This window comes from Cornus florida, unplaced genomic scaffold (assembly GCF_030987335.1).
Source record: "Cornus florida cultivar Cherokee Brave unplaced genomic scaffold, ASM3098733v1 CherokeeBrave_3.0.0_Hap2_Chr03, whole genome shotgun sequence".
Lineage (NCBI taxonomy): Eukaryota > Viridiplantae > Streptophyta > Magnoliopsida > Cornales > Cornaceae > Cornus > Cornus florida.
In genome coordinates, this window is record NW_026775573.1 from 66,749,166 (window position 1) to 66,776,424 (window position 27,259).

The 27,259-nt window shown below is 36.6% G+C and overlaps 1 protein-coding gene across 3 annotated transcripts; it reads right to left on the reverse strand.

Moving 5' to 3' along the window:
* Positions 1 to 246: 246 nt before the first annotated feature.
* Positions 247 to 26,642, reverse strand: LOC132300712 (serine/threonine-protein kinase ATR). 3 transcript variants are annotated; one of them, XM_059797914.1, is made up of 19 exons: positions 26,071 to 26,642; positions 25,778 to 25,922; positions 24,496 to 24,608; positions 23,893 to 24,233; positions 23,619 to 23,743; positions 21,902 to 22,046; positions 21,164 to 21,742; positions 20,975 to 21,050; positions 20,188 to 20,500; positions 14,307 to 15,563; positions 10,574 to 13,979; positions 9,871 to 10,440; positions 8,724 to 9,347; positions 7,958 to 8,152; positions 7,274 to 7,475; positions 7,070 to 7,181; positions 6,903 to 6,955; positions 976 to 1,565; positions 247 to 618 (listed from the first exon to the last, which is right to left on the reverse strand). In XM_059797914.1, the coding sequence occupies exons 1-15, from the start codon at positions 26,228 to 26,230 to the stop codon at positions 7,308 to 7,310; spliced, it is 8,217 nt and encodes a 2,738-aa protein (XP_059653897.1). In that variant the 5' UTR covers positions 26,231 to 26,642; the 3' UTR covers positions 247 to 618; positions 976 to 1,565; positions 6,903 to 6,955; positions 7,070 to 7,181; positions 7,274 to 7,307. The 3 variants fall into 3 exon arrangements, with proteins under 3 accessions (XP_059653897.1, XP_059653895.1, XP_059653896.1); XM_059797912.1 differs by having other exon boundaries at positions 7,070 to 7,475; XM_059797913.1 differs by lacking the exon at positions 6,903 to 6,955 and having other exon boundaries at positions 7,070 to 7,475.
* Positions 26,643 to 27,259: the final 617 nt, after the last annotated feature.

Sequence of the window (27,259 nt, forward strand, 5' to 3'; positions counted from 1 at the left end):
TCTCAAAGGGGGGAGGTCAAGGGTTCAAGTCTCAGTGGAAGTATGTGCGTGTGAGTACCAACTAAGAAAAAAAATAATAATTTCTTAGGAACAGGATACAGGTGGTCCTTTCCGGGAAACAAAACTTCAACAACAGCCGTAAGGAATCAGTCATAGTACTAGGTAAGTAATGTGAAAATAGAGCAATGCAGCTAAAGGAATGCTCTTTCGGATAGGTCAAGTCTTTATTAACTGAGACTCAAGGTCACTGTAAGGAAAGGGAAAAACAGCATTTCACCATTATGTCACTCTAAGGTGATACCACAAGTCATTGTCTATTTGAACATTGCAAGTTAATCAGTTGAAATGATTTGACATAGTACAATTTAACATTCTGAGAGCTCTTGTTTACCATACAAAAGGAACCGGTCACACAAAAAAGAGAGGAAGAGAGAACAATAACAACATTCCAAGTGTTATTGTTACTAACTTTTCCTGTGCAAGCAATTTAGACAACTGATATCCTCCCTGCATCCTGGATTGCTACTTGAACAAGAAGATAGCATGCTCTAGTTGCATCGCCACGGAATCAGAGATTGGCAATTGGGAGAAATTAGCCGCAATAAATAAGAGGGTTTCCTGCAAATGGACAAATAATGGGACTTCAAAATTAAATAGTGCAGTAAGAAACTTCCTTCAGAAAATGAGAGATATGAAATTTTGCTAAATGCGGCCACCCAACCCCCAAAAAAAAAAAAAAAAAAAAAACAATATCCAAATCTGTTCAGATGATTATGGGTATCCAAAAATTTTATCATAGAAGCGGCCATGATCAATGATTTTTTTGGACAAATGATTTTAGTGACAAAGGGTAACAAAGCAAATCATTTATTTATTTTTATTTTTTTTTATTTATTTATTTTTTTTTTTTTATGGTGCTGATTACAGTTCATCTCTATGACATATAAATACTAACTTAACTGATAAAACACTAACCTCTTAGTGGCAGGTAGTATGTCAAAAAGGCGCCTGCAGTGGGGAAGATGGAATAATATCAGAATGCCCTTTGCAGACAAAGTATTTGTCAAAAAACGATTTAAACTGCATCTCCCATGGGCCATGTGCTGCCAATGAAAGTATGGTAGTATCAATGGGCTTGGGTTTCTCTATATGATCTTCTCATGCATGTAGCAGGCAGTATCAAAGGTCCTGAACTCTTCCACCATCATCTGACTTGAACAACAAATACATAGGCCCCAAAACACCCATTAGCAAAAACTTTATTTGACTAGATGTGCATGAAATCACAAACACAAGTTCAAAGTCAATATTCTTCCTTGAGCTCCATCCTCACAAAGATCACCCGTGTAGTCAGTAATGTTGACAGTACTTAGCAGGTGTTTCCATGCATAAACACCACAAGGAGCATCTTAAAGTTCCCAATCACATTATAATGCCTGCCAGAAAAGCCAAATAACCCCCATGACAATGCCAACACAAAATTTACCATCTGGTAAAATTTTCTACATCTGCTTTTATATCAATCAGCAGAGGAAAGCACACCACATTCTATGAATACCATTGACCTGCAAAATAAAAGATAGTTTACCATATTAACTGCTAAGAAACATACAGCAACTGTATGATGGATCCTAAATAACAGTGCATCCAAAAAGCTTAAGAGGGCAATGATAATGTTAAAGAAGCTGACAGATGAAAATAAGTGGATCTTATGAGGTAAATCAGCACCATACACGATAGAATACCTTCAGTTTTTTCAGTAGGAGACACAATAATGAATGATAGCAACAAAAACTAAAATTTATAAGGAGTGATAGCATTTTCAGAGCGCAGGTCTTTAAAACCTGTATGTCTAAATTTTAAATATCAATAAATATATGTTACGATATGTAAGTATTATAACTAATTATAGTATTTAATCATAAACTACCATGTATTTAATGGATTTTAGAATATATAAAAGAAGATATCCACAATGAAAGCTATTTACTTGTTAAGACAATTAGTTGAAGAATGTAGGAGAAAGCAAAAGGATCCACATATAGTCTTTATAGACCTAAAGAAAGCAACGATATGGTGCTGAGAGATATAATTTGGTAGGCTTTGCAAAAAAAAAAAATCCTTTAGATATAATTTTCCTTGGTGCATGTTGTTTGCCTATGACATAGTACTATAAAACACTTCTAAAGAAAACTCAGTAGAAAGGTGGAGAAACGTGTTAGAATCAAGGTTGTTAAAATCGGGATTCTACGCAGAATCGTTTTGGGCTCCGTAGAATCGGAATCGTAGAATCGGATCTTGAATCGTAAGATTCTACCAAATTGTGAAAAACCAATTGAAACTAACTTCTTAAACAATAAGATCTGTAAAATATAACAAAAATGAGGCTAAAACACAAAATATTACATATCCATGAGTTCACAAATCTCAAATCCTAACAATATTTCAAAATCTGAATATAAATAAAAAAGAATGTAGCTCAAAATAACATGAGTTTACAAATCTCAAATCTTAACTCATCCATCTTCAAAGTTAGAAACTAAAATTACATATCAAAAGGAAATTTTTTTTTTTTTTTTTTTTTTTTGAACTCTGCAATTTCCACTTTTTTTTCTTTTTTTTTTTTTTTTTTGTTCTTTTCGAAAACTGAAGAAATAAAAAGACCTTTTTGTCCACCAATCCAAGTGTTACGATGTATGTGACCTTATTAGTCACAAGTATGAAATTAATCAAGAGTTAGCACAACAAAATTAATGAACCACGTGCTAACTCGATCTCAGATCTCATTATATTATTAGTTTAGACTACAATATTATACCTTGGTTAGCATATCCGGCAAGTCTTTTAAGCTTTTAAATTATTTTTAATTTTTAATATATATGATAAGTCTTCAAAAAAAAAAAAAAATTGGTCAAATGAAAATATTGATCATGAAACCAAAATTTGCCTAAATGTGTTAGTCACGAGTTTGCATCCTTGAGATATAATAGATCATTTTAATTTTTTATAATTAAACACAAAAATATATTATGGAACATCGACATGTATGGTAAAAATAATTGATATATATACATATATATATATATTTCTTTTTCTGCCAATAATGAAAAATAATTTATATTTTATAGAATAAATATTTAACTTTGTATACTATACTTGGGCCAGGCCTCTTTTATTTTGTAGCCCAGAAGAAGCCAACCAAAAAATAAAAAAAGCCCAACCCAAACAACAAATTTTGTAGAATCGTGTAGAATCGTACGATTCTACCTCCGATTCTACGATTCTATCCCCGATTCTACCGATTCTACCCCCGATTCTACCAATTGAGCGATTCTGCTACGATTTGACTCGATTTTGAGTTTTGAGTCGTAGAATTGATTCTACGACTCAGAATCGCGATTTTGATAACCATGGTTAGAATCAAAAAGGTTAAGGGTTAGTAGAACTAAAACTGAATATATGGAATGCAAATTTAGATGAGGTAATGATTACACTTCAAAATCAAAGAACTATCCAAAGTGCACACTTTTGGAATCTAATGTCATTTATGCAAGAGGATGGTGAGATAAAATGGTGATATAACTAGTAGAATTGGCACAAGTTGGACAAAAAATGGAGGCAAGCTAGTGGCGTTTTGTGTGATAAACGAATGTTATATAAACTTGAAGGAAAATTTTAAACAACAGTTATTAGGCTAACTATTTTATATGGTACAGAGTGTTGGGCTTTGAAAAAGAAGCACGAATAACGAATTCACGTACCGGAAATGAGGACATTAAGATATATGATAGGAGTCACTAGAAGAGATGGAGTTACAAACCAAAATGTGAGGGAGAAATTAAGCATGACACTTATTAGTGATAAGATTAATGAGAGTAGTAGACTTAGGTGGTATGGACACATACATAAAAGACCTATAGATGCACTAGTGAGAAGAAGAAGGTTAATTTGCAGGGAGGGTAGGTGGAGAGAGTGCCTGAAATTGACATGGGATGAAATTATTAGAAATGATTTTAGAAAGTTAATTAGAGGAGATATAGCTTGTGTTGAAAGAGAGAGAGAGAGAGTTTATGAAACGTATATGTTATTGAGTCGGTAATACAATAATACAATGGTGTTTATCTAGGAGAAGCTACGGGAGTAGGTGAGTGGAGAACAAGTAAACCCTATATATAGTAATTCTATATATGGTAATGAGGGGTAGGTGACAACTCAAATAATACTGACTGTACACGTGTGACAACTCATACAATACTGTACAAAAGCTTGCAATAGAATATAATGTAAAAAGATAATTCATTTCTGACCCCATTCGTATGGGATTCAGGCAAGGACGACGATGATGATGATGAGAATATATAAAAGAATTTTCATACAAAAAGGAAGGGCATATTTGGATGACATCATGAGCCAGAGGTTAAAAAAGAAAGAGATGAGAATACCATGTCAAGTGATACAACGGTAAACTATGTTCTCAATATTTGCTAATTCTTAGTATCAACCTTTCTAGAAAGCAACAATTGCAAATATGAAATATCTAAGAAGCACAGATACGAGCATGAGATACGGGTACGATAAGATACGAATATGGGGATACGGAAAATCTTAAAAAAAAGAAAAAGAAAAAGGACACAGATATGGCAGGAATACGTCAAAAATAATAACATAATTTTTTCTCATTTTATCCTTATCATGAATGAAATCACAAATTTGGAGAGGGTTAAGAATTCAAATTTATTTTATTTTCTAAAATTTTATATTATTTTTGTAATTAACTTATAATATATTGTAAAATTGCATTGGATTCACATTTTTTAAGAAAAATAATTACAAAACTACCTTGCAGTGTCTTGAAAGTGTCTCAAATGTGCCCATACCATTTTCCAAGACATGACCAACAAGAAAAAGAAAAAAAAAATCAAGTTCTAGGACACTAAAATTGTGATGGACGCGTGTCTGAGCCGTATCCCACTATCCAAGCCGCGTCCCACGAGTGTCTGCCACGGAACCCTAAGAGAATTGTCTGTACCTCCTAGGCAAAAATCTTGATTGCTTCAATTATGGGTCGTTGCCTGATGCCCTCGAGTCCATATAACTTGGTGGAAGTGCATGAAACATTCATTAAAAGGGAGAATGTAAGATTCGTGTTCTGAAGATGTCCTATCCATGCTTCACTAATTATCAATCTGCAAATTCCTATAGGATCCACTCTAAATTCATAAGATTGTGATTTAAAGCCAGATGACTGCTCCAGACACGCAGATTAGGCGACTCCGTTCTAGATTGGACTAGTAAAATACCTGTTAAGCCAAAGATATAAACTGATATAAATTGTATTAAAAAAGGCCAACAGACCTAATCCATATTTATCATCCTACGTACTTGTTGCTCTTTATTTCTAATAATGTTTTGTCCTTTTTGTCCACAATAGAGAAGAACTGCCATTCGTACTCTCTTTTCACTATTTATGCATATGCAACACTCTTTTAAGCAAATCAGGAAGATTTAACTTATATCGGAAGGTAATGATATCAATCTAATTGTAAATTTATAAAGCGGAAAGCTTTAGATTTACAATTTGTTATCCAAACAACCTACAGGTAATGATAGAAATCAACTATTTGTACAAAAATACATGTTGTGTTCATGGGGGTGCAAGTTGGACGGGTTCAAACCGGCCCGAGATTTTTCAGGCCTGGACTTGTTATTTCATCAATTCGGGTTTGGCTCGGGTTGAATTTTTTCAACCCAAGCCCATTTGGGGTTGGACTCCGGTTAGAAAGATTCTAACCCGAACCCGATTTTCATATTATAATATTTATTTACTTTTATTTTAAAATTTCAGATTAAATGAACTCTCCAGATAACCCTAAATGAACTTCTCTTTTTCTTCATTCCACTGAGAATCCATTGCCGCCCCTTGCTCTCACCACCGCTGCTACCGCCATCGCGCTCTCACCACCGCCGATCATCTAAGCTTGTGAATGTGTGGAGATTTCTCCTTCTTGAACTTGCCTGGGGTTGATGGGATGCTGTCAATGTGGGACATTTGGTTCATTTGTATTAAAAAAAATAAAAAATGATTTTTCTCCTCTTTTGAGTCTACTTTTCTTAGGGTTTCTGGGAATGTGGTGGAAAATTTAGGGTTTGGGTTTGGGTTTGGGAAGTATCTCCTTTTCAAGTTTTGGGTTCAAAAAATTCTCTCTTGAGATAAGAGATAGACAAAAGGGTTTGTTGGTGACTTGGTGGTGGTGGTATTCAACTTTCCTCTTTATTTATGGAATCTTTCTGGTTTCTTGGAGGTACTGGTTATTATTTCCACTTTTGTGGGTTTGGTTCTACATATGAAAGATTTTTTTGTTTTTATTTTTCATGTTTGATTAGGCAATGGGTGAATGGAGAGAGAAAGGAGAGAGAATGGACTTTGGAGATGGAGTAATGAGGAAGGAGATGAATGGGTCTGAAGAATTAAAATGGACAAATGGAGATAAGAAGGAGATCAAGAAAACTGTAATTAATGACTGCATTGATTGGTTGGAGGCGGCCTTGTATGGCATCGGGTTTGGAATAAAAATTAAAATTGCGGGCCAACCCGAAAACTCCAAAAATTGTTGGGTCCCGGTTGACAATCTTAACCCACAATTGTGTTGGGGCGGGTTGGCCCAAGGTTGGGTTGGGTTTGGACCTGCCTAACTTGCACCCCTACATGTTCATATCAAGTTTACCGATGTTTTTCCCCCTACTTGACTAGAGCACAATGTACTCTGACGCAACTTGAGTGATTTAGCCAAAGTTCTTTCAGCAGGAGATTCCCCAAATGCAGAGAGGAAGACAATGATGGTGAATATAGCCATTTGAAAAACAACATAAAGAAACCATAAACATAATGAGTGGAGGAATACCAAATAATTGAATTGTTCAAGTTGTTTCTTACTGCAAAGCTTTTGGCAACGACCTATTAGGAACACCCAACAAAAAATTAACTTAAACACTTGTAACAAATAATAGACTTAAAAAAAAATCAAGAAAGGTATTTACAGGTCTAACATTATACACAACCTCAACATACCTGCACTTCCATCCTCTCTTAGAAGAAGGCAATGCAGCTGTTCATGAACAAAAAGCTGTCGAGTTCTTAACTGCAAGAACCTCCAGCTTGGATATTGGTGGTTCGATACGACCTACAAGGCTCCACTTATAGATATTGGCTACTGTTACTCTGACTCAGCAAATACTATAATTACTCAATCAATCAAAAGAAATGTCAGGTCACCAGACTCAGCAAATGCAAAACCAGATTGTTACTCCTAAAACCAAGGCATCCACCATATATACATCTTCCCAAGGTTTTTGTGTGAAACTGCTTCGGCAATCAAGCGACGTGCCTGCCCTTCTACAGCAAGAGGCAAAGATGGTGCTGCCCCAACACCAACAACAACTCCCTCCAGCCGTGCTTCAATATTACTTATGGCTCGCTGCAGTTTCCAGACACAGCATTCAACAAGGTTATTCTTTAAAAAATAAAAAAATAATAAATTAAAAAGAAGATGAAGAGTGTCCCACAAATTGATCTGTTTAAACCAATTTCACAAAATCAAGAATCAGGTAATTTAGGGCAAGTGGAACCAGTGACTACTGTCACATCACCCATAATCTTAGCAACATAATTGATGTAAACGAAATTTGTTGGTTTAGTACACAGTGTCGACATAAAGTCCTTGTGGATACTTCTGGATTCAGACAAATTCCAGAATGTGGCCAATTAATTGTCGACCCAATCACAACAAACTAGTAGTTTGCTCCAAAGAAAGCTTGTCAATTCAGCCAAGCCACACAATTTTTTTTTACTTAGAAGGCCTTAAAAGTTGACCAGGGACAATTTTTACTTTAAGGCTTGAAGCGCTAACTTCATTAAACTTCTTAAAACATGAAAAAGGAGAAAAATTGAGACTTAAACCTGTGCGTGGGGGTTCTGAACTTCTACTCCACTGGACTTGTGAGATTTAGTCCATTCCACAAGGGGGTCATGGATGAAAGTTTCAAGAACACTCATTAAAGTCTCCCTGTGAGCCCTGAGAATTGAAAGCGTAATCTCACAGACCTTTAAGAAGATGCCCTCATATCCAGTAATACCCAAGCCATCAATCATGTTCTGCAAGTCCCAAAAGAATTAGGAATTCAAGAAATATTAGCAAAAGGAATCTATATAATTAGGAAATCTGACAGAAAATATCATGAACAAATTGAAAACACTTAAAAAGCACTCAAGTGAGAGAACAGAATGCCTTTAAAAAGACTAAATTATTTTTCAGTGTAATCAATGAATTTGAGTTCTTCCTCTTCTTTTTTCCCCCCTGAAACTAGAAGGGCATCCCCACCCCTATGGGAAAGATTGATCCCCTCTGGACACGTTGCAGGCCGCAATGCCACAGGCCAATTTTAGTCCACTGAAATTCCTATGAGGTTGACCTCAAGGAAAAATAATCAAACTCAACAACTCCACCTTATAAGTGCACCTTAACTAACTCTTCCACCCCCTTGGGGTTGGAATTCGAATACTTATTTGCATCATGGTAACAATATTTATGTCAGACTGCCAAATTGCACCACAAAATTTCGTAGCATATGATTAAATTAAGCAAATTGCTTAAGTCAAGACTTGTTAATAACTATAGAGGGTTTTGGTCAGAGCTCAAGACATATACATCCACGTGTTTTCTTACCTGGGTTAGCCTGAAAGGCACTAGTTCAGGTTTCTCCAACTGCAAACCTTTGTCGAATAAGCAACTAAAATCAACATGAACACAGTCACCTGTGGTAGAATCAAAAAGGATATTCTCACCATGCCGATCTCCAAGGCCCACAATGTGTCCTACCATTGACCAAACTGCAGTAGTGTGTGCATAGGCGACTCGAGCCCTAAACCAAGCAGCTGGTTCTGAAAACGTGTTTAAGAACCATTTGTGGAAAGCAGGAGGGAACATTGGAAGGATTTTGTTCTTCAGCAACTCATCTTCTGGAATTTTACCTTGGCATTGATCGTAAATTCGCTTGATTAGAGGATTTGTCTTCTGCCTGTCAAATTTCCCACAACTTATATAAATGTCTTGAAGTATATGTCGAAGACCTCGAGTGTGGGGCACCCATTCTACCATACCACAGTCCTCTGTTAGAGGAATCACTGCAAATGTGCGAATATAAAGTTTCCTCCTGCGACTTTCTGGACATTTGGATAACAAACGGTTTATCATTGCATTGAATTCCATCATGCGCGCATCTTTCCTGAGGTCATCCTTGGGTTTGCAGAGGAATGGGCGTTCGATGCCATCACTGCCCAAAAGAACGACCTGTAAAACACCAAAATAGTGGAAATTTGTTACAAACACGATGGATGGTACCATCTTCAAATACTATCAGGATACACAAACAAGTGCATAAAGGATGAGACTCGTGATTCAATAGGCCTTCCAAAGAGGTCTATGACTCAAAATCAAAACAATTGTACTTTAAAAACATAAAGTTTAGAAAGTATCTGAACTCTTACAACTATCTTATCAGATCAATGACAGCATAAAGGTCCAGCATGTGTAGAATTGTCACTTCTTTTTGTGCATGCTAGGATTATGGATTTTTGCCTCTCTGGGTCATAATTTTCATATCAATTCAGTATATATGAAGAATAGGTATGCCCATTCATATAAGAAAATTTATGTCACTCCACACCATTTTAGGGTGCGTTTTAAGTTATAACTTTGAACTCATTGAACAAACAAATAATGAATTACAGGAAGAACTAATTTTTAGAAACATATCTGAAGAAAACGCATATTGAAGCAGACTGATTCCAAGCACCGATCATACAAAGCTTACCTTCTTTGGTCGCTGAAGAGATGAAAGAATCTCAGCCTCATCTGTGATTCCTATTATTGTAGGAAGATCTGTGGTTAAAAAGATATCAGATGGAAGCAAGTCAGTCAGATTCACATCATAGGTAGGTAGATTAACAGTGAGGGATTGTTGGATGGGCATTATGATATCCAGCGGCATCATCCTCTTCAATGCACTAAATTCAGTTGAGAGATTGATTGTCCTTGCCTTTGAGTGGCCCCCATGGAAGCACAACTTAATTAGATGATCAATCACCGTAGCAAATTGAACAAACTGATTGTTGCCACTGATTCCCTGGTTGGACTCTCTTCGTGCAGCTGATATGATTTCTGCAGCAGCCTCCCTCCTTGAAGGAACTGTGGATTTTGAAACTGCTGCCATAATCCAAAGGGCTTGCTGGGGGTATTGCCGGAGAACAGAGGTAATGATGCATTTGACCAACCGAACAATTTCAACATTTTGATGGCAAATTCTAGAAACCAATTGAGGCAAGACAGTTAACCACTGATAGGTGGGCAGATCCTTTAAACATCCTCGCATGATGCTCAGTACCTGCAAAGATAAAAAGGTGAAAACAGTATTAAAAAAAAAGTACAAAAGATGGAGGCAATAAAAAACTACAATTTTCTTGATATGCATTAAAAAAAAAATTTAAATATATATATCTCAAAAGTGAAATTATTACCTTTCCTTGAACATTCTTCATATCTTTATTGGATGACAAACCACTTCTTTGATAAAAGCTGCCAAATTCAAACCACAGGGTTAACAACCTTGGAAGGGCTTGGAAGAGATTCTTATGGCCCCTATGAAGACCTTTTGCATAAAATAACAATACATCAGGAAGGTAGGACCACCAATGCTTTTCACTACTTAAACTTGTAGAAACAACAGTAGCAGAAGTCGATGGGATCATCCTGCAACCTAGGCTACCTAGCTCAGGATTCTCTTCCTGCCGTTTCCTGGCATCAGCAAATACTTCATCACAATACTTAGCCATATAAAAGTATCCTTTCTCCCACTTGGGCTGCAGTTCCCTCACCCTAGAATAAAGAGTTATTACATCTTCCTTCTGCTTCTGGCCAGTGTAATGGATCCACCTCGAGTATAGGAGGAGGGCTTTTGCAATATCTCGATTCTCATTTAGAGTCTGGGTATCAGCGAGTAAAGGTTGCGGGTTCAGTGGAACCAATGAAAGGCTGGTGATTGATGATATTGCAGCAGAGCCTATGACCTCCACAGGCATGTTAAGGAGAGTTTGTTGCAGCTCTGCAATGGCACCATCAGAACGCCTAGTGCTCCACAAAAGCTTAGCCTTTTCCATGTGAACATTAGAACCACCTGAACCCTTGGCTTCTAGTATTGCGCGGTTTGCAGTTTCGTAATGACCAGCCGAACGACAGAGTTTTGCATATTGTAGCCAGCAGTTGGCAACTTGAGCCCTGAGACCACTAGCACCAAAAACAAGTCTTCGAAAAGCCAAAAGTGGCTCCCTCGCCCAGAGCGATGGTTGTGTAAATCTGAGCCTATTTTCCCAGTTTTCCACCATTTTTGAGAATTCCGATTCATGCAGACAGAATGATTTCTTCAAGAAAGACTCACCGGCAAGGAGAGCATGGAAGTCTTCTAGCTCCCGTAGCATGTGAAGCTTTACAACAAATGGGTAAGCCCGTGTGTAGGAATCCATGCCAGCAGCAGCCAAAGGAGCAATCAGACTTTGTTTGGACAATGCAATTTTTTCAGCAACAGAGAATTGGTCTTTCTTCATCATAGCCTGCAGTATCTTTGCAACATCCATGTCAAAGGAAGCATTACTCTCAGAGCTGCTACAAAGTAAACCTTCTTCATCAGCCCCATTAAGATACTCATCCATCAAGTCCCACCTGCCAAGCCTCCACGCAGCCTGAACACCTTGCATACACCACGTTTTCTTGTACTGAGGAATCCTAGAAATTAGTCCATCTACATGAGTAACCATGGCCTGTAAATGGCACATGTTAAGCAGACAGTTAAGAACATCTGAATGCCCCTGAATTGACGTGGGTTCCATCTGTAAAGCCTGCTCACAAGAAGTCAAAACTTCCGCCCAGTTTCCTGCTTTCTTGTTTATCAAAATCTGATCTTGCAAGCTTTTAGATTTACGCAGACATGCCAAACCAGATAAGCCATCAGGCTCATCCAAACCGCTGTATATTTCCATTAGAAACGAGACATCTTCATCTTCAAATATGCCACTCCTCTCAGCTGCTGGGTTGAAAGATCCTGACTTTTCCAGCACCCGAGATTCAAAGTACAACAAGGACCTAGCATAAGCTTGACACCTGAAGGAGGCCCTAGCAAGAGTCACCTTAGGAATTGCAGTCAAAAGCTCCGAAACATATTTGCATTGCAAAAGGAGTTGTTCTGAATCCATTGAAGAATTTGTATTCTGATCTTTTAACTTGGAAACTGGTTGCTTCGAGTTTGAGAGTTGAAGAGACTGGGAAAGAGCAATTTCTTGTTCAACATCATCCACCCATTGACCAAGATTATCAAGCAGAGTGAACACAGCTTGAATACAAACTTCACCCTGACCAGAACTTACAACGCTATTTACTGCTGCAGAACCCTCAGATGCTGCAGCATCAAGAACGGATAGGATCTCCTCTGTGATGCCATGGCGTGCCTCCTCAGTACCATGACAGACGGCATTGAGAACCAAATATGGCAGCAGATATATTGCTGTTTGCATATCATGACGCACTATACCTCGACAAGCATTAAAAATGCCCACACGAGAACCCGTTGCATGGACAGTCAATTTCTTTATCCAGAAAAATATCCACCTCCTAAATGACATAGAAGGCCGATAAATAGGACCAGCAGATGCAGAATCTGCCACATTTGGAAGCTGAAATCTTGAGGTTAAGCAAGGGGCAATTATCTCTTTGACATAATTAGAGAAACGATCCCACAATCTCTGACCCCTCCCATTCATTCCATTGCAATTGTCTATGCACTTGATCCCAGAAGAGACATTTGGAGGTTGTTTGTTCTTCCATGTCTCTGACATAGAAGCTGTAACATTTTCATCCAATGATCCCCCACAACCAGCAATTTTTAGCAGCTCCTGTATGGCCAATGCAGCTGAGTCTTGGATAATGGTGTCAGGTGCAGCTCTAAAAGCCCTGGCCAGGTGTTTGTGGATCAACTCAAAGATTAGATCATCATCTGAACAAGCAATTTTAAAGCGCTGGCTTGAGAAACCCTTTACTTTAGCAGGGTCAACTGCACCAAGTGCTCCAAGACAATCAGCACAAACCAACTTCAGTCGCTGTCCAACTAAAGTCCTTGATTCTTCTGCACAACCTCTAAGCAAGGATGTAGCCAAAGAGCTCAAGACTTCCATATCTGAACCAACTTCCCCCGTGACCACAGATGTGATATCATCCCTTCTAACGTTCAGCAGTTTCCTGAGCTCGCAAGCTACCATATATCTAACATTCAGATTCTCATGATTTAACCCATCAACAGTATCTCGCATTTGGTCCTTCAAAGTCATTGATCCACGTGCTTCCTGGATCACACTGTTCACTTCTGAAAGGGAAGGAATGCTGGGCAAAGGAGGAAACTCATGGATATGCTGCTTTAGGATATCCCTGTTCTCAAACACAAGTTCTTCCAAGATCTCCACAATTTTATTTAAATTTGAGGAAGAATTTTCTTTGTCTCTCTCCAACAAAGGAATAAGAGCAGCAAAAACTTGAGATATTACATGTTTAGTGCTAGATGGTGACACTTTAACTAATTGCTTAATGAAAAAACGCAACACAGAGAGACCCTCACCCTGGAGTGATTCCTTATCAATAGCATGCATAAGAAGAACCATAAGTTTTGGTACATAAGTGCTAAGGTAAGAGCCCATCATATTGATCAGCATCTCTATACGTTTCATGGCTTGTTTCTGAAGTGACAGATCCTCCACATGCAGCATTTTTCTATCAATACTGTTAAGAAGACCAACAAAATGATTCCTCAAGAAGACCGGGAGATCTTCAGTGCCAGTAAGAATTCTTGCAACTTCTTTTATCATCCGAGGTACCCTCGCTAACCTGTAATCAGAAAGTAAAAGGCAATAACTGACTTGATCCCCATTTTCACACTATATAAGCAGTTAATAACATAAAATAAATCATGAATTTTCAGCTAAAGCAAGAGGCCCTGGTTTATCAACTGAACTGGAAAAGGAATTTGCAAAGGGAGCCAAAAAACCTTAAAGCAAAAGCTGAAATTTTTATAACACATTTAAAAAATAGCGAGTCCATATATATGATCCAGGCATGAATGTTTCAGCGTCAAAAGACCAAGGCAAATACATAGACAAAGCACACTTAGTTTCATATAATAATAAATTAGAACAATGTCCATATCAATTGTACCTTTTGTTCGCCTCATCAGAGTCACCTTCATCAATAAAACACACAAGTTCATCCAAAAGTGCAGGCAATGCAGCAGCAAAAATTTCTTGGTTGTCAGACCCAGTCTGTGCATGGTAAAACTGCAAAGCAGAGAGTAACTCTCGGCCATCAGTTTGATAGAGAGCAAAAGCAAGCACTTTAGGCAGGCAAGTAACAATCAGTTGCACCATATCTGTGTTCAAACGCTTTGCCAACTCATACAAGGTGGCAACTGCTTGATCATTATCCTGCTGAGTGACCACGAGCTTTGGAAGAACAACAGGAATCATTTTCTTGACAAGTTCTTCCGTTTCAACACCAAGAAGAGACTCTGCAAACTCTCTGACCATGTTAGGACGGGTTAGAAGCCTCAAAGATAGATAATCATACAGTTCATTCCGAATTTGAACAACTCTTGAAAGGATTAGTCCAAATCCTCCTTTAAGATGGAAGTAGCAGGATCTATGTATTAACCTTGACGCAGTCATTCTCACAATCACATGTGGATTATCAAGTTGATCAACCAACAAAATAAGAGATAATAAAAAAGATTGACTGTAGATATCAAATGCAATCATTATTTCTGCTGTGGACTCCAAAAGTGTCTCGAAAATTTCAGGATCATCAGCTGCTGCCAGAGAATGTTTTATTTTGTCCAAGAACCTTTGTTCTTTGGTTTTATTTGATACCTCCCTATCCAAAAATAAACAGTTTAAAATAGGCTCCTCAAGGAAAAAACTGATCTGTGTGCTAAATGCTTCTCTCACAGCCTTCTTTCTGTGAAGAAGTAATGCTTCAACACATTTAATCCATCGAGATCTTGTTTGAAGCAGATTATCTGCAGTCACATGCATAAGGATCCTACGAATTATGCCAGCACAAGCAACTTGAACCTCTTCAGACGACTCATCTGAAAGAAGCTCAAAAAAGAGAGACTGTAGATGGATAAAATCACAGTCCAAGCCAAATTCTATCGCACAATTCTCAGGTGGATGCAAAACTGCAGAATGTAACTCATGATTGTGCACAACTCTTCTGTCACACTTCGAGCACCAGAACCCTCGCAATAGATTATCTACTGACCAATTGTCTTTCTCATTCCCCTTCTTCAAGAATAGTTTGCATTCAGTTTCTGAATGATCAGCAACACCACTACAAGATGCGCTAAGGCATGCCAAATAACCAAGAGATAGAGGAATAACTTTCTTAACTTGCTCGTTCTTCTCTTTCCCAAGGAATCTGAGATTCAGAAACAGGAAACATTTAGAAGGAATAGATTCAAGGGCCACAATTAAATCTAACAATTGCATTCCATTCACAGAGCACCTCACTTAGTTACCAGCTAGATTCTATAAAGCCATCATGCATTAATAGCATGAAAAAAAAAAAAAAAAAAAAATGGCCATAATCAGTGTTGGTTAGTACCTCCACCAGTCCATCCAAACCAAAAACTCAACCCAAAAAAATGTAATTGTAAATTAATAAATTTATATATAAAAAATAAAAAAAGCAACGGAGGGTGTCCCCACCCCTTTCAGGGGGGCAAGACTAATCACCCCCTAGATCACGGGTATCGATTAAGGCGGAGACTTGACAACTCCAGAAGTTGAACACAAGACCTTTAGATCATGCTCAGAGGTCTTATGCCAACTCGGTTACCCGTGGGGTGATAAAAATTAAAACCCCACCCAAAATACATAAAAGAATACTTCTTTATGAGGTTCTAACTGCACATTGCAACCTTTTTGTGATACCATGACATGTTTTCTCATTTTATCTTTACTGTAACATATAAAAGCATGATAATGACCTGTACATCATGCACATTTTTTTAAACAAAACAAGAACAATTCTACATATAAATTCTTGAGAGTCCGAATTAATATGGCTAGACAATACAAATTCATATTTCTTTATTTAACTTTATCTAAGACCATACATAGTACTATGTTCTTGATCACAAGCTTTTTCTAATAGCTTCTTGAACCAAGCTCATTTGAGGCTTCATCATGTCTTACAGGCGTTCAGTTGTGATACATATTAGTGACGAGAGTGCAGCTAAGTCATGCCAAGTGGAAACCAGAGCAGTACCATGAGTGGGAGAGGAAGCAAGAGCAGGAGAATAATGTCGAAGTCTAAAATTTTGGGAGAGTCTAAGCATCACTGGAGTCTGTATGTTGCGTGTAAATTTACTTACCCCAAAAATATATAATCATATTAATTGATTATATAAATTATTTTTTGACCAACTTTTATAAAAATATAAGATGAGTGTAAAAGTAATTAATAAAAATCTTGATTAATACTATTATAACAAGCAAATGGATGTCAATGGTTATTTTAAAAGATAAAAAGATATTAGGGCCAATAATGGCTTAACATAATCATGCATTATAATAGATTTAATAAATTATTTAGTGGATTTTAAACACAAAAATAAAGTCTAACTGATAAGGTCCTGTCATTGTTGTGATCTTTCACAAGATCATTGACTCAAGCCTCAAACTCGAACTTTTTCATTTTACATTGGATAAGCAGAGAGAAGTAACCGGATTCGTTTGAGATCTACGCAACTTAACTCTACTCAGTAAAGCCTTTTTTGAACTATTTGGGATCCGCTACATGAATCTATTTCATCATTTCATTCACTGTAAGGTAACAGCCCTATTTAACAACATCTATCTCTCTTTCCTTATTATCTCGACTTAAATTAGTTTTGGTCTTCCCCTTCTCCTAGTACTACAATCAATAAGAACTATGTATCTTTTTCTAAACTGGTGCAGTTACTAGTTGTTGTTGCACATAGATAAACCATCTTAATCAATCATTTCTCATTTTATTTCCAGTAGGTGCTACTCCATCTATCTCAAGAATATATTCATTTCGAATTATTCCTTTTCAGCTTTGCCACACATCTATCTCTACATTAGGAATTTCACATCATCATTTTATGAATGTATTGTTTCTTAATTGCCCAACATTATGTCTCATAAAAGTATGGCTGGTCTAATAGTTCTTTAATAAAATTTACCTTCCAAGATATATAGAACATGCCAAAAGCACTAATCCATACAACCATCCTGCTTTAATTCTATGATTAAAATTGTCTCCAAGTTCTCCCTCTCTGTGCTAATGAAGCCTACAGAACTTTGCTTTTGTTATCTTTTGACCCTCAATCTTCACTACATCCTTCTTGTAATTCTAGTTCTACGTAAGTTACATTTTATGTGTTCATGTTTTAGCCTTATTTACCTTAGAACTTATCCTTGCTCTAGTTTTTTTAATCACTTCTCTCCCAATGTTACATCATACGAGTCACTAAATCGATATCATGATAATTTGTAGAACTTTGAACATCCCCTTTATTTTTATATGTAAGTATTAAGTACTTTTTTTTTTTTCCTAGTTGGTACTCACACACACGTCTCTTTTGAGACTCGAACCCCGGACCTCCCTTTGGGAAGTGAAAGGCTGATACCGCTAGGCCAGTGGCCCGTTGGTAAGTATTAAATACTTATACACCACTCATCAAGTATTTTCTTAATTACTAGTATCCTATGGAAGAATTTTGTTAACCAAAGCACTACCCCATCAATAAAACACTCCCAAGCCTCAATAGAGAAAATTGCCATCTAGCCTACAGTCTTTTTTCTTCTCATCTTAATGCATTTTTTTACCTCCCACGCCTTTATCAAAAATATATATATATTTTCTCTAAACCCATTAAGATTACCAAACCTAGGATACAATATGATTTTTATTTAGCAACTTCTCAAATTTACTTTTGACATTTCTCTAATTACATCATATTTCACTAAGATCCTTAGATCTCACTCTTGATGCACTTAATACTATTAAAATCTATAGTTTTCATCTCCCTTGACTTATAAAGTTTGTATATATTCTTCTCCCTGTATAGAAACATTTGTTTTATCATCTTGAAAGCCAGTCTTAGAAATACCAAGAATTTAGCAGATCTTTTTGCTCAATTTGAAGAGGTTTCTGGTTTAAAAGTCAGCAAGGAGAAAAGTCGGATCTTCTTCTCTAAATCAGTAGCTAGAAAGAAGGGTACTCTGAGGTTGTTGAGATTTAAAAGTGGCTCTCGCCATGCCAATTATTTAGGGCTGCCCATGGTGGACAGAAACCTTAAGAAGGGGCACTGTTCTTCTCTGATAGATGAGGTTTCTACTAAGATTTCTGGCTGGAATGCCTCCAATTTGTCTTTTGCATATAGAGTAAAGCTTATCAAATCCTTTATTTCCTCTATCTATTACTACTGGGCAGTTGTCTTCTCTATCCCTGTGGTGCTTCAAAAACATTTGGATAGGAAATCTGATATGATAAAGGTGAAAATATGATCCAATCCAACTTACACTCCAACATAACAATATAAATACTAATCCAAATTTGAGTTAATCAACAATTGGAAATCCGTGACAATAGTTCTGTTCGATCCATGAGGATTCAAGAAACATCAGATATTGGGAAAGTGTGTAATTTATGAAATTGAACATGATCTGATTCAAATATTACAGCAGCCATCAAGTTACGATCAATAGAGAAACAAACCACACAGAAAATTTAGAATATTTCCAGTGTTTTATCTTAATCAAATAACATCACCTAGATCAAATGTCAATCTATTAGTTAACAAAACCAATCTGATCTAGATAATTACCTTATTTACAAGTCAGGACCCATAACTTGATCCAAATTAACGAGTTGCATTTGAACAAAATTCGTACATTTAAGGGCCTTTAACCCGGAGCGCTTCGTTTCCATCAACTTACAACTACTTCGTAGTTAAGTTGAAGGTAATACACGGACAAAACGAAGAGGAAGACTAAAAGAAGCATGGTTCAAATCTTTGAGAAAATAATGATGGTTTATGAATTAACAAAAGTTATGCTCCCAGATAAAGCTGAATCAACACTAAGGACCAAATTAAAAAATAAAAAATCACTTAGGGAAACTTGAGTAGTGAGATCTGGCTTGCTTGAGATGAGTTCAATATATTTCATAATGTATGCATAGTATTAATCTAAGTGAACACAACAAACTGCTCAAAACTTATAAAAATAAAATTTCGTTCTGACACCATTTTATTACATTGATTTGACAAGCATTATGATACATTTTCAATATGTTTGGAGATACTAATTATATTTCTCACACCAGTAATTTCACTTTTTTCAGATAGCAGCATCAGATATCTAAGTATTTTAGAATTTAAATCCTGAACTTAAATGCTGATTAATTCAACCTAATCTAAGTATTCTAAATGAAGAAATTCAAACTTGAAAAGGATCTTTCTGATTCTCCATAACATAGAACAAATCTGAACAAAATCCAACTTTTGGTTAATGTTTTATTCAAATCTACTCCATATACCCTTTCTTGTTTCAATTAATTTGAATCTGTTAAAAATAAACCATCTCTTCATGGTCCCATTTGCAAATTAAGATATATACTTTATTCATTTTGATTAAATAAATAAGAGAAACGTAAGTTAAACATGTCGGAGACATTTCGATGGCAAGGAGAAACCTATTTCTATGCTTAAGTTCTCCATTATTTCAACTCTTTTTTGTTGGGTCTCAGGGAGGGATTATCGTTTTGTTGAGGAGATTGTTATTTTTTTGGCCTCTTTGAAGGCTTGAGGCCTTTTGTGGCCTTTTGTTTTCTTGGGATTCGCTCCCCTTTTGAGCGCTTTTTATAAAATTCTTACTTATCAAAAAAAAAAAAAAAAGTCAAAAAGAAAAAATAAATGCCAGCTTCATGTATATAATTTTGTAAATGAAGCATTCAAATAAAACTTCATTGTCACGCACAGATAAACAAAAGATATCTATTGTTCACTTACAGAAGTCTTTTGAATACATGAGGCAGTATACCACAACCAGACCACAAGACCATCACTGGCATAGAAGCAACGGCTTCAATTCTAACTTCTTCTGCTTCATCATGAAGACCCAAATCCAATATTTCAAGACCATTTCCACTTTGTGATGTAGGTCCAATCTTGGCCAGAACTTGAATAGAGAGACACTTCATCTTCCATGGAGGATGGGATTCAGAAGAAACAATACAATGCGTCCATGGAAGCTTTAGCACTATTTGCATAAGATCTGCACCATCCTCATTTCTGAAACACTTATTCTCCATAGGAAGGGGGCCTAAATAAAAAAGATACAGTTAAATCAGAAAAGACATAGCAGAAAATATAGTAGATTAAACTAACAAACTTCCAGAGAACAAATTAGCAATTAATATAACAGCAGATTCAAATGATTCAGTCAACTCAATTCATTTACAACAGCAAGAAATTACAGCTAGGGGAATCTTTATATTGAAATTTTTGTTAATCTTATGATTCTAGAAGTAAAATCAAAGAGAGGAGATTCTATGAGCTGTAAAAACGAGGAAGTTTAAATTATTACCCATTTGAATAAGGTTTATAAATCCAGCCTATTTAACCGAAAATAGCATCCAGAGAAATTTTAAAGAAGCCATGTTTCTTCTAGATAAACTGCAAATTTTTCGCTAGTGATTATTCTTAGCATTATCAAAAACCATTTCCCATAAGCTACTCAGCCCACCAAATAAATACTTGATAAATCTTTTGATGAAGACTAGGTCCATGTGCTTACTTTCCATAAGCAATATGCTGTGAACTGCTTCCAGAAAGATGGATAAATCAAGTGATATGGAACTGCTTTGATTTGCCTGCAAAATGTAATCTTCAGTAATAGATGGGAAATGAAGGTAATGAACAGTTTAAAAATAAAAATAAAAGTAAGGAAAAATACTAATAATAAAAAATAAATAAAAAAACCTACCTGCTCACATATCCAATGGATCCATTCACGAATATGCCGAAAGATTACGACTGAAAGTTTTGTTTGTGGATATATACAGAAAATAATGCTCAGCATGCTAATAGCTGTCAAGGAAACTTCCGGTTTTAGTGAATTAGCTTTGCCACCGAGAGGTTTCAGAAATTCAACAAATGAAAAAAGTGATTTACGCATACAATCAACATATTCATTTTTTCTTTCAAAAGTACATTTACAAATGGGCTTGTTTGCATCCTGAAAATTAGAACTAAAAGCAAAAATGTCTTCATCTACTTTCTGGCGTTTTTTCTTAGAAGTGCCCAAGTCCTCAGCCGGTCTTTTTTCTCCAACCCTTAAGCTCTCATATCTATTATCACTTGAGGTTGATAAACCCATACAACAATCATTAGTGGTACCCTCTCCAGCAATTTCAGGACCTAGTATAGATAGAGCAGCTCGAAAGCAATCTATCAATTCGAAACAGGCCTCCGAGGAACAAAGCAAATAAATAAGAGATTCTGGCCTCCAGATATGAGGGGGGCAACATTTAGCAATTCGAATGTATGCATTGCACAAAGCAGCCTGAAAATAAATAAAAATTAAAAAAAAAAATCAGTCATTGTGTTCCTAAGGAATTAATTAACTTCATCAAGCTACTAGCTACCAAAATTATTTAATGAATTCCTTGCAATAATGAACCTGATTGTCAACTTGAGAAATGAATTTTGCAAAAAAATTTACCTGAAGGTCCGGACTTTTAGTTCTCCGCACTGATTCAGGAAAAACATTGACTAAATCTGCAGCAGTCAACTTGACAATATCATCAGGACAACTAGAGTGTAGTGCTTGAAGGCAACTACCCATAGAAGAATCATAAACCGTATTTCTGCAATTTAAGGTTAATATTAGCATCATAAGAGAAACTAAGTGATCAACATAGTTTACAACAATAAGAAGATAATGGAGATAAAGTTCAGCAAAAGACACCCTAAAAATCTCTCAAATCCAATCACATATCTAGGTTTAGGTAAGTTGAGACCTTAGAGACCGTCAAAACTAGGATTTGAATCATAAATTTTTTTAAACAGGTTGAATGAAATTTTGAACAAGAATTTTTTCACAAAATACAGAATGGTTCAATCGATCAAAATTTTCCACAATAGTTTTTAATGAAGTCCAATAAGCTTCGATTACAAAGTCAATCACTTGAAACCTGGACAGTGGCACTCGATCGAAGTGCTATCAATCAAAGTAATACCAGTGGCTCTCGATTTGTATCTTGATCAATCGATCGGCATGAAATATTTATGGAAACTCTCTCAAAACAAAATTTTAAAAGGATTTCTTTTCCTATTCCATAATGGAATCCTATATTGGCAACAAATATGGTATTATAGTCAGTCTAGGGTGTCTCTCACAACGTATTTAACTCTTTACATATTATTGAGAGAATCTACATATCTTTTAGAGGGAGAAAGGTTCAAGAATCAAAACTAGGGTTTTTCAAAGACTGCCATTCTATCTGACTGAGAGAATCAAAACAACAAGCGGAATTAAAACTATTAAATAATGCATTAAATGGGCGATTCGTAATGAACAAATTGAACCGACCAGACTAGCCATTGGAAATCAAAATACTAAAGAAAGAGCTGATTGCTTGAGGAGTGAGTTCGTTGATTGATAGCAGCAGAGATTGTAAAGGATCGCCTGGCGTGAATCTGTGTCAAATATAACTAGGTGATCCTTGGAATATAATCTAGTCAACCTAGTGTATGATACCTTTCTCGTAGTGGATTGTTCATGGTTGAACTAGATCCCTTAGTTTTTCCCTTTCTAGAGTTTTCCACGAAAAAGATCATGTGTGTGACGTCCCACATCACCTGGGGGAAGAAGTTCTTGGCACTTATAAGGAGGTATGCCTCCTACATATGTAGATGCATTTTGGAAATTGTGAGCACGGAGAGTATGCAAAGCGGATGGTATCTAGTATCTACACAGTGTGGGACGGGTCCTGACAGAGGGTATCAAAGCCAATCCCCAGCCGGAAGTGGGGGGAAGTGTGCACAAGCCCATGAGGGTCACACCAGCGAGGATACTAGGTCCCAACAGAGGGTCATTGTGAAGTCTCACATCGCCGGGGGGAAGTTCTTGGCAGTTACAAGGGGGGATGCCTCCTACATGTGTTGACACGTTTTGACACCATAAGCATAGAAAGTGTGCAATGCGGACAATATCTACACCGTGTGGGGCGGTCTGACAACGTGTTTCTAGTTTACTGTAGTAACTATTCAACGGTATTGAAAAGTTAATTATCCACAAATAACTCCCCTCTAGGTCCAACTAAACTGTGTGCTCTTAACATATTAGAGCCTTGGGTAACAGTCCTTAGATTTCTCAGAGCTTAATAAAGAGAGAACAAAAACAAAAAGCACCGAATTTCAAATACATGGAGTTTTACCTGAAAACTGGAAGACCCTCCTCTTCTTCACTTAATATAGTGGATATAGAAAGAATTAGTTTCTCACTGGGAACAATTTCAGAATTCATTACCGCTCCGATGACACGTGCAAAGTCAAAACATGCCTTCACAAATTTTGATTTGATTTTTTTTGAAAAAAAAAAAAAAAAAAAAAAAAGAAAAGAAAAGCCATTCATCCTGAGTGAGCTCATCAAATTAAATAAACTAGAAATCCAGGATAAAGGAAGGAAATTTTAGTCAATATGCCACTTACCATATGCAAATCAGCATCTCCATGGCATAACAGAGTGCATGCAGCCGAAACAAATGATGCATTGATGAGTCCTTCAACATACAGAGTTCCTTCAGTTATACATTTACAAATAAGCTTAATGACCCAAGTAGCAAAAGGCTGCCACCTTTGTTTTCCTGTGAGGTTAATCAAAACACCATAGCCATTAGCAGGTTTGCTGCAAGCAGGGAGATCACTGAGAAGAGCACCCTGAGCAGGTTCATCGCATATTCCTGTGAAGGACTTACAGAAACACTTCAAATACACTTTGCTTGATTCTGTTATCTTTGTCTTGTCACAGACTGAACCTACATACAAAAGATCTGTATCAAGACAAAAAAGTTAGCTTTACCCGGTTGGTCGAAGCATGGCTAGTAGTTACATTAGTAACAGGAAAAATCACCAAAGAAAGTAATAGGAAGTTGTTATGTGTTTTTCAAAAACTTTGTGCATATCCCAACCCCAACCCCCACCCCCACCCCACCCCCCAAAACAAGAACAGTTTATGTAAATCCAAGAAAATTACTATTTCACTGGCTACCATGGATGATAATATGTGTAATTTTTGCAGTGTGTGTTTCATACCTTCAACCGCCAACATAGAATCCATAAAAAACTGACGATACGCATCTCGATCTCCTGTACGGAGCAAGGATAAAAGGGATCCAACTGTTTCAAATATCACTCCATGTCGAGAACTGAAAAATAGCACATTCATTTTTTTATAGAGCTGAGGAAAATAAACTCGCTTGAACATACATTGTAAGCAAAAATGGAATAAAGCAATAACAAGCAGCAAAAATATCTGGAAGTGGTGATAACAAGCTGAGTGCAAGGAAGATTGGACCATGCGAAGTACTTCAAAGGATTAACGACAATGCATACAAGTTGAAGCTTCCCAGCCACATCAAGACATCCGATGTGTTCAATGTTTGTCATTTGATTCCTTATCAAGGTAACTCTTCAAGCGAGGATGATGCTAACTCGAGGTCGAGTTTTCTCTCACTTAGAGGGACTGATGGAGAGCAAGCGGAAGAAGACTATTTTCAAATAGTTGAACACTCTAAGAAGACGTGACCAAGTTTCCATAAAGAGGGCAGCTGATGATGAGTCCAATTATGTGATTGTTTTTAGTCTTTAGTCATTTATAAGTCTTTAATCTGTTTTATTTCATGCTTAGGATATTATTGTCATTTGGTTTTATTTTATAAGTCACGTGCCTTTTAAGTGAGTCATGTGACTGTTTAAGGCCTGTTTTGTAATTTTTAGCTCTTTATTCTGCTGGAGAGAATACTAGCCTTTAGATTACATTTATTTGAAGGGCTAGGATTATATCTTTGCTAGGGCATCCCTTGTCGCTTATAAAAGGGTTGTTCCAAGTTGTAATGAACAGCCTTTTAAGTATTATCAATATATTTAGTCTGTAGCAGCTTTTTACCTCTCCCTTTCTTTGGGATTGAGTTGTGGGTGTTTAAGTTATTCTTTAGCTTAACTTTGCTCCATGTTTTCCCTTCTTCAGATTTATTTGTTCTCTTTCATAGCTGATTGCATTATATATATATATATATGGTCTCATTTATGCTGAAAATATGGTTATAAAAATAATGGAATTCAAATGAAAAATAACTAAAAACTCTGGAATTTAAATTATAGACCTAATCCCTTAGTGCCCGTGAAGACACACCACGATCAAAAGGCAATACAACTTAAAGCCCCATTGATAAGGGGGCCATCTTTCAAGTTGTTAAAAACAGGTCAAAAAAAATGAACATTTCCATGGGAACTAAGAACTCAAAGAATGAACTTACACCAAATTCATAAACACACAAAAATTAGTATTTTTTTTTTTTTTTTTTGAATGACTCACCGAAATGCAGGTTCTGCAAAGAAGGGCAAAATGCGACCGATAACAGGTAAGACCGCACTGGGCTTGCCATTGTAGAAAACGCCAGGGAAGTTCTTGGCAGTGTGAGTCAAGAGCTTCAATACAGCGATTACCTCCCTCTCCTTGGCTGCCACAAAAGAAAATAGAAACAATCAATCCAATTAATTACATGGAAAAAGATAGATAGATATATATATATATATATATATATATAATATACATACATATTATGAAACTTATGGATTAGTTAGAGAAAGGTTTTGAGAGAGAGAGACCTTTGGAAGAAGGGACGACATAAGCGTGAAGGAGATTGGGGAGAACAGCGCGAAATCTGATCTCCAATGCGTCGTCGTCTCCGTGATGGTTCGGAGGTGTAGATGAAGAAGCTGCGATGCGTTCGCGAAGCTCGTGAACTAGGCTTGAGAGATTTGCCATCTCTCTTCCTCTCTCTACTCTCTTACTTCCCTCCAATTTCCAGGTATATGGGGTAGTAATAACTTCGAGTTCAGGACTGTTTGGAAAATTGGAGGGGGGAAAGGGAAAGAAAATAAAGGGAGAGGAAACATTAGGTGTACTGTCCGGGCCGTCCGGGCCGGCCCAAGCAGGTCCGGGCCACTGGGCTGTTTACGAATCCTATGGCCATGCCGAAAATCAAGAAATCAGGCCAAGCCCTCTTGCAAAAAATGGCTCAAGTAAAGAACGGTAGTTTCGCTTATCGGAATGATTGGCGGTGCTTATGTTTTGTTGATGGATACTCCAATGCTGGGGCTTTGCCGGCCGCTTCTCATTCCCTTTCGGCACATTTTCCTTCACCTTCAAGCCGTCCTCAGTTTGCGTGGTGTATGGTGACGTGTCCCCATTTCCCTCACACGTCAAAGTTAATTTTGACTAAATTTGTGGTGGATAGAAGTGACCGCCCGGCGACAATGCTGTAATATCCATAATTTTAAAAAGGTTATTTCTAGAATTTCATTTTTGATTTAATTGTCTTTTTATTTGATTAATTGTTTTATGGTTTTATTGTGGTGATTAAATTGAATTAATTGAGTTATTTTTAATTAATTATTTACTTGGACTTAATTGTTTAAGTGTATTTAATTATTTAATTGGTTTTTCATTATGTTATTTTACTTAATTGGAATTTAATTTTTTTTTACTTGATTTAATTATTGAACATTTTTAAGTTACAGTTAATTTTGGATTATAATTTACGTATAGGTAAGTCGCCGTAAGGAAACATAGATAGTTTCATGGGCCGACTAGGATTAGAATTAGGACTTAGTCTAATTATTCATGGACTAGGGTGATTAATTTACACCTATAAATATACGCAATACGATGGTTTAGGGTTTAGAAAAAATAAACGTAAGTTCTGTAAAAACAAAGACTATGAGATACAGAGGGAAAACAGAGAGAGAACCGGAGAGTGAACTTGGGTGATTCACAAAACAGAACCAATGAGGG

What these genes read in the sequence shown, in the direction of transcription:
- LOC132300712 (XM_059797914.1), bottom strand. Translation starts at nt 26,230, where the DNA reads ATGGCAAATCTCTCAAGCCTAGTTCACGAGCTTCGCGAACGCATCGCA. An exon ending in TGAAGAATGTTCAAGGAAAG is followed by an intron (nt 10,441 to 10,573) that starts GTAATAATTTCA and finishes TTATCTTTGCAG; the next exon opens with GTACTGAGCATCATGCGAGG. An exon ending in CTCTTCAGCGACCAAAGAAG is followed by an intron (nt 9,348 to 9,870) that starts GTAAGCTTTGTA and finishes GGTGTTTTACAG; the next exon opens with GTCGTTCTTTTGGGCAGTGA.